At 35.6% G+C, this 10,747-nt stretch overlaps 1 protein-coding gene across 1 annotated transcript; it reads right to left on the minus strand.

Annotated features, from left to right (window-relative positions):
• Nucleotides 1-430: 430 nt before the first annotated feature.
• On the minus strand, nt 431-3,530 carry LOC306875110 (uncharacterized protein). The gene is made up of 4 exons (XM_079425518.1): nt 3,338-3,530; nt 2,571-2,906; nt 2,138-2,288; nt 431-1,387 (listed from the first exon to the last, which is right to left on the minus strand). The coding sequence occupies exons 1-3, from the start codon at nt 3,387-3,389 to the stop codon at nt 2,209-2,211; spliced, it is 468 nt and encodes a 155-aa protein (XP_079281644.1). The 5' UTR covers nt 3,390-3,530; the 3' UTR covers nt 431-1,387; nt 2,138-2,208.
• Between the last annotated feature and the right edge of the window lie 7,217 nt (nt 3,531-10,747).

Genomic DNA, 10,747 nt, shown 5'->3' on the forward strand with positions numbered 1-10,747 from the left:
TCATATGTGCTTAAGTGACCTAAAATGCTTGAACCCCAGTAATCGCTGCTTGCAGCTATAACTTAATATGATTGCAGTTGGTAAAGAAAATAATGAAATATTTTAGCCTATTTCTGTTCCTTCAATGAAGTCTGAAGTTTTTAAAGTTCCAAAACCTCATTAAACTGTTTAAAAAGTCATGTGATGTAAATGAATTGAATGTAGGCCGTGATGTCATTTCCTCGAGCTGCTGCTCTTCTTGTGCTTCTGTGTTGAGGCTACAGTCCTACACTGGGAAATGATCACAGGCATTCAGATAAACATTCAGTTAAAGAAATTATGAATATATATATATATATATATATATTCATTTTCTTTTTTTTTTTCATAGTTCAACATAGTGGAATTTGTATGCAATTTGTTTTCAATACAAATTAGCACGAGCCAAGCTGCAATACCAAACAGGACCACTAAATCTCCTGCCTTTAATATACGGATCCATTCAGAATCGCTAAATCTCTGACCAACGCATAATCAGCATTTATTGTGCTGTCAATAAGTCAACACAGGCTTATCATGCAACAGTTTCTTAAATGAATGTGCTAACAATTCATTTTACAGCATTAGAGGCTAATATATGATGGCTATGCATTCAAGACTATTTAGCAAATCACGATCACTTCGGCTACGTTAACTTTCCAATGAAATGCATCACAATTGTTGTAAATGTTAAACAAATAAAAACTGATTCACATTTGATACTCACACTCTGATTGTCATCCATCTTCACTGGTCCACTAATTCGGTAGGTGGCGTTGTCACTAAAAACCTAGAAATGCGGTCCTAGGACTGCGCTCCTGAAAATGCAGTGTCCGGTTTTGCAGGCAGATGCTACTCACGAGCGCACATGACAGCGAATTAAATGAAATAGGCCTACGCTGTGCTTTCCGCCAACTGGCAACCTGGGGTGCTAAAATACAATTGGGTAACCTGGCGGTGGGCAGTTTACACAAACCAAAACAAACAGACATTCCGTCCCAGAATGCACATTTTCACAGGAGAATAACTGACTGTAGCATTGTTTTTCAGATAAACAAGTATGTTAACTTAGCATGTTTCTTAAATATTTACAAACATATTATGGTATTCTTATGCTTTAGTAGAGTCAAAAACTTACATACAACACTTTTAAGGTTAAGTTCATTACACAAATTCTAACAAAAATAAATTTTTAAATTTAAATTTAAATCCTGGACTCGTGACACAATTACTCTGAAGAGAGTTCCAATGGATCCTCTTCTTTCCATCATTTCTTTAGCGTTCTCTTTCAATGAAAGTATCAAAATTCTAAATGTTTTTACTTTGTTTTTTTTTAGGCAGCCTTGTTCTCCCGTGTCCCAAGCAATGTCTGAAAAAATAAATAAATAAACACACATTCATACGATAAAAGTAATTGATGTGTCAGTTACACAAACACTTTTCCAAAATACTTAAAACAGTGTCTATAACTGCATCAAACTGTCATCGATTGTGTATTCCAATAATACAAAACTAAACTATTGTGATTTTAATCAATACCATATCTAAAACTTCCATATAGCCATTTTCTATTAAGAAACTGAATGTCTTTTGTTGTTGCTTATAATTGTTATTTAGTTTGAAAGTTATGACAATTTTTGACAGTTAGTTCATTAGGGGTGACCACGAATAGTTGACGATTCGTTGCTTCGATAGGAGGAGCCTGATTTGACTCCCAATCTCACAGTCGAATATTCACAGAGATGTTATGATCATGCCATGTTGGCTATATAGGGGTGCTCAAATGTCTGATTTCACATAGAACCTGCTATTATATGCTTCATTCTACTGGTCATCATCAACGTGCGCAGCTCAAAACAGAACGTTATATTGAGATCACTATTGTAAAAACAAATGTTGTGAATTCTTATGGTTTCGCTGATGTTTAATTACATTTATTTATTTAATATTTGTTTACATTTGACTAACATTAGTCAAAGTGTTATAAAGTCAAAGCTTGCTTTTTTAAACAGTCCACAACCAAACAGTTGTTTATTAAAAAAAATAATAATAATAATATGTTTTTATTTTTAATTCCTCAAAGAAAACACATTGAATGACTAAATTATAGGCTACTCACCGATAACATTAATATTGAATGTCTTCACTCTGGTGATGCTGAAGCTGCTGTCGCTGACGATGATCTGCAGTTTATAATCTCCAGAGTCTGTGGTTCTGGTGTTTGTGATGGTCAGAGATCCAGTCTGATTCACCATTAGTACCAGGAACAGCTGAAACACAAAGCAACAGCTGCTGGAGGATCGTTCTGCTGAAAATAACAGCAAACTCCACAACAGTGAAGATGAAAGCAACAAGCCTTTTCTTGACTTTTGATTACAAAAATAATGCATTGTGCGTGCTTTTAAACATATTTTACATAGTTATTTTGTTTCGAATCCTCATTTGAACAAATAATTATCAGCTGGTCAGAGATGATTAGATGCTGTCATCTCCATCTGAGCTTAACTATAAAAAATATTATTTTTTAAATATATAATGCATTAATGACTCACTAAGGACAATAACTTTGAATATTTTGTCACTGCTGCTGGTGCTACTGATGATCTTCAGTTCATAAACTCCAGAGTCTGTGGTTCTGATGTCTCTGATGATCAGAGATCCAGTCTGATGATCCAGCTTCAGTCTGTCTCTGAAACTCTCAGTGCCTGCATTACACTGAACATCTGTACAGATCTTACTGAGATCTCCACTGATTTGAGCAATGCGAATGTTGCTGAAATACCATTTAATATCTTCTTGTTGGTTTGTTTCAACACCAGTGTGAAAAATGACTGAATCTCCCTCCATCACTGACACCGATACTTCATCTGATCCAACACCAGATGCACCTGAAACAGAAATATAAAAACAATACAATACTGCTACAATATAGCTGTGAATGATTTGTTTAAACATCATGAAGATTTTGAGAAACATACCCGGATTCATAAAAAAAATGCTATTCAGATAACAGTTTTTATATTTTTTTAGTCCCACCTTCCTATGTTTGAGTTATTCACATTTGACTTTATTCACTGATGTAACATTTACTGATGGTATGATAGCATACTTTGTTATTGTCTGTCCTTATTCTAGGCTACAAGGTCACTGAAACTGATCTAGACTGCATTGTTCGGTTGCTTTTATTAACACCGTTACACCAATTGTATGACTGTGGTAGGCGCTGTTGTCACTTTAACCATAATCTGTCACAACAGAGACAGTCACAGAAACTGGGCTCGGAAGAGTGGTTGTTACTTGTAATAAATAAAGGTCTTACCGTGGTCGAGTAAAAACAAGATCACTGCAAGCGAATAAAAGAGAAACTTCATTTTAACAAATTTTAGTGGACAGCTTTTTAGTTAAATATGAAAGCAGTAATCCAGGAGCCTCCCTATGGAAGCTACTAAAAATAGCCAAAGGTGTGATCCAAATGAAACAACACACTTCAGGGTGGTGGTGGTGGTTGGCTCCAGATCCACTCCGGGGTTTCCATTTCGCCTCAGCAGCGCTCGGAAGTCCATTCGCACCCCTCCTATCCTGTCCACACATTTCACTTTCCAGTCTATGGTGCTGAATGTGCAGAAACTCGACGACGGAGTTAGTTTTTGTGTAGTGTTTTGCTTCTTGTCTGTATGACAGAATGGACAAGTGAATTAGATGAAACAAGTGCTTCATAATTAATATTGTCTTAACTAGGGTGACCAAACTGAGGATGCTGTGAATGCAGCAGAGGGTGCATTGTCATTTCATACAGTGAAACACCACAACAGATACAGGTCCATGGATTGCACTAGTGCATTGCTAAAAAAGGCATTCCCAGATTCTGACAAAAAGTTGAACAGTGCCCGCTACTAAGACCGAAGCTATTGTGAATGGTGTTTTAGCGCCCCACTCCGTTGAAGTCACACGTGAAGCACTGAAGCTGCTCTACAGCAAAATATAGATGAGCAAACAAGGAGGATGAGGAAGAAAAACAGGATGAAGAGGAAGAAGAAAACAAAATATTTAAATATTTTTTGTTAGTTAGTTTTTGTGAGAGCTATTTTTGTTCAATTTGGAGGGATTTTATTTTTGGAGGTATATATTTACAGAAGAGACATTATTTCATTCATTATTTTTGAAACCTGTCATAATAAAACATGTTGAGTAACCTCTGAGAAGCCTATCTGAATGTGTGTCTTTGGTTATAGATAGTATTTTGTAATACAACAATTTTCTATCCATACAGAGGAGGCATACTTTAAATGCATTTAAATTAATAAGCCATCTTTGAGTAAACTTTGAGTATCATTTGAGTATCCCATTGCCGGGCCGAGTGTCCTGGTTTTCGGTAATCAAAATATGGTCATCCTAGCCTTAACGTAACTACAATTTCTGCTAATCACCATGCAGGGCATAATAAACATATAACGTAATGTTATTGGTGTGCTAGCAAGCTATATCTTTAAATATACTGGTGTGTATTTTAATGACGGGCTGTGAATGAATTCAACCCAAGCTTTTTGAGACTTGTTCATACTTGAATTAGGTCCCTCTGGTGAAAGAGCGTTTTCTTTTCTTTTTTCTTTTCTTATTACAATATTACACTTATTATTTTTTATGGAATCTGAAAAAATCATGTAAAATCTCCTAAATTAATTAATTTGTGACACAATGAATTTAATATAATTAGTGAAATGTGCTCATTTATTTTAAGTTGATTCTCAAAATTCTGTGATTGAGTGAGGCCTGTTTATATTTGACTTTGAGTTATTTTATACATTTAAAAGACTATACAGCCAAACAGCTCAAGCGGAAAAATACTTAAGACAATGGAAAGTACTGCATTACTAGCAAAGCTACTGCTCACTGACAAGACTCAATACCTTTTAGGAGTAATATCCATAACCATAAGCTCAACTCTTCTGCTCAATGGTAACTATTGCACTGTTCAATGACAACTTCAATGTAACAGAAACTCTTTCAAATGTCAAACATAACTGAACATTAAACATTAATAGATGTTTCCCTTCCCTCAAAAACACATGAAATAGCATTTAATTTCAAAATTTACTCTCCATCCAGCTATATGCAAAGCATGCTGGGAACTAACAATCACCTCTAAAATAAAACCGCAAGATTGAGCTAATTCTCTTAAAATAAACAGGTAGCCTTCTTTCCTTGATTTTTTTTTAGTTTAATCAGTTCCTCAATTCAAGCTTCAAAACTGCTTAAAAAAATGAGGCAAACACACCTCTTTGTTTTATTAGTAAAAAGTCCTCAATATTTTCTATACAACACTGAATCACAATTTCTTTAAAGTACTATTTTTAAGTATCATCGTAATTTTTTTAATGAAAATTACAAGACCCATGATTCATTTTAGTTATTGTAAAAATAAAACAAGGTAAATATAAGGGGAAATAATAAGTAATGCGAGAATCTCCTTTTGTCCCATTTGCACCTGCTGGCGGATGTTGTAACTACACACTCTGACTGCAATTAGAATCTTTCTTTAGCCTATTAATGTCATGGCTTTAGAAAATACCCAACCTCCCCCCCATTCTGTTGACCTACCGTCATTCATTGTATGAGGTGTCAACTGCAGCAGGAAAGACAAAGAACAGGAAGACAGGATCTAAAACACAAACTTCATTTAAAAGCGACACAACTGATTCAGAAGAAGGAATTACAGCCGGCTCTGTTTGGACCAAGTATTCGTATACATAAACGTTATTTATTAAATTTCAAGTATTTATGTTTTTATTTCAACTTATTTATGAATGCTGTTGTTTAAAAAGTCACATGATAGTTTGTTATAGTCCAAAAAAAATGTAATAATAAAAATACAGAATACATCAAAACAGTCAAACTAGACCTGTGACTCAGATTTGACAGTTTTTGATGAATTCAATATTTTATTTGACTCTAAAGCAGTTGTGTGAGGGGCATCAGCTGTGAGATTTATAGGAAGCAGGACAGGAATAAACTCTTCACCTACAAACTAAACATATACACTCACTACATGGTCACTCTCACCTACAAGCTGCTTGTTCACCCAACATATCACACCACATTTCCAAAGACCACAGACAGTTTCAGTTTGACTCAGATGTTCAGCTGCTAGTGCTACAGTGCGAGATGGTAGATGGTATTAAAGTAGTCTAATAGTTTGCTTAAAAATGAAGAAAAAAATGTCATAATTTATTCACCCTCATTTTGTTCAAAACCTGTATTAACTTCTTTCTTCTGTTGAACACACACACACACACACACACACACACACAATAAAATAATAATTATATATATATTTAGTTGCTGGTCCCCATTGACTCCCATATAATGGTAAAATGCAATGGAAGTCAATGGCTACCAGCAACTGTTGGGTTACCAACATTCATCTTCTTTTGAAAATGTTCAGTGTTAAATGATAGAACAAAGAATTTTTACTATTATTAAGTCTTAAAAAGAGTCAGACAAGCCTTTATACCTCACCATATGTCATTACAAAGAGCGTGTGCATTTCACCCACTATAGGAGGGTCAACCGCTGACGTGGGAGGATTCACACACCAGATGAACAGATCAAGTGTTTTAGATCAGATTTGAAACTGGACAACTAAAGAAAATGTTTCATATGCTTGTTTTGTGCTGCTGGCATCTGATTGGTAAGTTGTAAATATGTGTTTTTGGCTAAATATATCATTAATGTACTTCACAGGTGTTAACAGTCATGGAAAATAAAGGAACTTGCTATTGTGAGGGTAACTTCAATTTCATGGTTTACAAATGCACGTCTTGTCGGGAAAATTATTTTTAAAATACTTCGGTGGTAATCAGGTTATCTACTAATATAAATGTGCCATACATAACACACAATAAACTTTATAGCTTCATACGGTGTGCAGTAGATAGAGGAATGTTCTTCTGTTCTGAACGTTTTTCAATTCACATTTAGTTATACACTACAGATGATTTCAGGCTTTGTAGACCACCAGAGGCCTTAATGGGTGTAAAATCTGTTCATCAGGTGTGTTTGGTGAGTCAGTGTCAGTGATGGAGGGAGATTCGCTCACTTTAAAAACTAATGTTACTGAAGTACGTGAAGCTCACGATATACTGTGGAAGTTTGGATCTGAAAAGTCTCTCATAGCTAAAATTAAAAAACAACAGCCAATCTCTACATTCGATGGTCCTGATGGGAGATTCAGAGGCAGACTGAAGCTGGACAATCAAACTGGGTTTCTGACCATCACAGACATCACAACACAACACGCTGGACTCTATCAACTAGAAATTACTGGAGAAAAACTGTCATCACACTCATTCAATGTTTCTGTCTATGGTGAGTAGCAATCATTTGTGATGACCTTCAATGGAACAGATTCTGTCAAGTGAGTTTAACTGGTAGCGTTTACTGAAACCAGAATATAACTATTGAAGTATTTCATCATTTTGTACTTTGAAATGATAGAGATACTCACTGACTGTCAACACGCTACACCAAAAATAGGTTTGTTGTTTAGATTTATCCAGTTTTTTTGCTATTCTCTCATGCTTTCAGTTCGTCTGCCTGTTCCTGTCATCAGCAGTTACTCTTCACAATGTTCATCTTCATCATCATCATCATATTGTTCACTGGTGTGTTCAGTGGTGAATGTGGGTCATGTGACTCTCTCCTGGTACAAAGGAAACAGTTTATTGTCCAGCATCAGTGTGTCTGATCTCAGCATCAGTCTCTCTCTACCTCTGGAGGTGGAATATCAGGATAACAACACCTACAGCTGTGTGCTCAACAATCCTATCAGCAACCAGACGAGACATCTGGACATCATTGAGCTTTGTCACACGTGTGCAGGTACAGCAGCGCTGATATTAACGTTGATTTTCACAGTGTTCGTTGTAGATCAGACGGACAGATTCAGTCACTCTAATGGCTCATTTTATTCATTACAGATCAGGGCCTACCTTTATTGTACATATTGCTGATCTCTACTGCTGCTGGATCTCTGTTGATTGTAGCTGCCCTCGTGATGTACTGTTTCTGCTGGAAACGTAGAAAAATAGGTCAGAAATGCAAGCAATTAATGCATATATTGAAATATTTCTCTCTTTTAAGGCATACATTTAAATATAAGATTGAAAGCTTTGTTGTTTTAACATGAGTGTGATTACTGTTAATGCAGTCGTGATCAACGAGATATATGAAAATGATTCAACACTGCCTAAACCGAAACCACAAAAAACGGTAAGGTCGTTCATGAGTGTGTTGCAATATGATGTTGCAGTCTGATTAAAGCTTGATGATTAAAGTTTGTGTGTAATATGACAGTCGGTGAACAGGGTGGTCAGGCTTGATCATATTACCTTCAGTAGGGGAAAAAAGCATATTTTTTATGCACCTGTAAATATTAACAGTATATCCTCAAATTAATTTGCAAAAAGCTATATTTATTATCACGCAGAAAACTGATGTCTTTTTTCCTCAAAATCAATAAAATACTATTAGTATTGATAAATTATTATTATGAAAAATTTTTATTTCATGCAAAAATAAAAATAGTCTTAATTTGCTCACAGTAGCCTACTCACAGCACGTCAGCCTCGCTCGCCATTTCCTTTAATTGTAGCTGTTTTCCACCACCTTTTGTGTTTCCCGGAAGAAAGTAAGTTTATCTTCATCGCGGGTTAAAGCGGTAGACCTCCGTGTTTGTCATGGCTGGGGGAGACTTGATGATAAAGTTGTGCCTTAAGATGCTCGTCTGCTTTATATTTACCACCAAAAACAGTTTGCTATGTTGTTACTTCAGTGAATGATTGGTTGTACCCACGTACACACTGCAGCTTAATATTGGAAGAAAATAGGACTCTCAGAGATGCTTATAATAAATGGACATGCCAACATTGCACACGCGAAGTAACATAGTTGCATATAATAATGATAAACAACATAGAAAAACAATGGAAAAGTAACAAAGTGGAACGGAAAATCCTCTTAAGCTTAGCTAAACAAAATTGTATATGGATACACACTTGTTTACAGTATCGTTCACATTTGCAGTTGTACTCTGCAACTTTTTAGACTATTATTTTGCAAGTAGTGCTCACTGCAGAGCTAAATGCCATCCAGCACCCTTTCTCTGGACGTGATGGGTGGAGCATAGTCCAGCTCCACCTCTAACTCCACCCATTGGCCCTGCAGTTAGCAGCCTCTCTTATATTTGTGTGTTTATATACAGTTATTTATTGTTACGGTTGCTGCTAGAAAATATACATGCTGTCCTACAGATAAATAGGCCTGACAAGCAACCATATATTTTTTAAATAAGCCCAAAAAACAGCAACCTGCGACCAGGGATTTTTTCATGCAACTTTTCAAACAAAGAAGCCCAAAGTCGCGTATAATACTCAGACTTGGCAACTATGAGTAGACACGCCCCTTACTGCTGATTGGCTCCAAGTTTGTTTTGGTACTCAGCCCGACTTGTTTTCTAAAGCGTTTTTGAAAAAAAAAAATGCATACCCCACCTTTAATAAGGTCTTATAAATGTTGGTGCTCAAGTTAATATTAATTCTGAGATAATTTGATGCAAAATTCTATAATTTTTCATAAATGTTTTTTTTAAACGGTCAGCAGGTTTCTGATTGAGTTTGTGTTTCCTTGCAGAAATCAAAGGAACCCGTGTATGCAAATATCGCCATGAAAAATCAGCAATGTTCAAATAAATGTTTGAACTCAGTCGGACCCCTGACTCACACGTCTTAGTTCACATTTATTCTCTGCAAGGATGTTTTTCATCTTTCTGTTTTGTTGTAGCTTCTTAGTCACATTGAAGAGTTATTCTGTTTTTTTGTTTGTTTATTGTTTATTTTTAACATAATGACACATGGAAATTAACTTTAGGGCCTATTAAAATTGATCTCACCCTTCACTGTGTTCTGTCTCTATCGATGTCTACTCATTAAATAAATATAGAACTGAATACGGATTGCATTGTGTTATAACAATAATAAAAACAAACTCAATTTAACACAGAATACTTTCCGTTACCCTTTAAACATTCTTTTAACACACTAGGTCTTGAAACTAGTGGTTTTGTTCTGCTCGTGCAGGTAAGTAGGGCCATTTTGACTCACATTTACACTGGCATCATTTTTAGTTATAGTATTGACTGGCGCCATCTGGTGGGTTTTGAATAACTTTTAAAAAAAAATTACATTGACTATCACTTATAGACTACAGGTGCATCTCAAAAAATTTGAATATCGTGAAAAATGTCAATATTTGTGTCTCATTTCAGAAAGTGAAACCCATATACTGTATTGTATAAATTAATTACACAGAAATATTTCATATTTCTTGAAATTGATGATTATGGCTTACAGATAATGAAAACCCAACATTCAGTGTCTCAGAAAATTTTTATGTTACATAAGATCAATAAAAGGATATTTTAAACAGAAATGTCAGGCTTCTGAAAAGTATGTTCATTTCTATGCACTCAATACTTGGTTGGGCCTCCTTTTGCATGAATTACTGCATCAATGCGGCGTGGCATGGAGGCATGGAGGCCGCGAACGGCGGCACAATCATCGCCGCGGGCGGAACTGAAGAAGCAACAGAAATCACAAATTGGATGGATTGCTATCACAACCCGGAACATAATAAAAGGGTTAAAGAGCCACAAATGTTTTTTTTTTTTTTTTTT

This window comes from Barbus barbus (assembly GCF_936440315.1).
Source record: "Barbus barbus genome assembly, chromosome: 9".
NCBI classification, from domain to species: Eukaryota; Metazoa; Chordata; class Actinopteri; order Cypriniformes; family Cyprinidae; genus Barbus; species Barbus barbus.

Coding starts and splice junctions, on each gene's coding strand:
- LOC306875110 (XM_079425518.1), bottom strand. CDS start 3,389: ATGAAGTTTCTCTTTTATTCGCTTGCAGTGATCTTGTTTTTACTCGAC. Junction 2,907..3,337: donor CTTGTTTTTACTCGACCACG/GTAAGACCTTTA, acceptor TTTCTGTTTCAG/GTGCATCTGGTGTTGGATCA. Junction 2,289..2,570: donor ATTCAAAGTTATTGTCCTTA/GTGAGTCATTAA, acceptor TTTGTGTTTCAG/CTGTTCCTGGTACTAATGGT.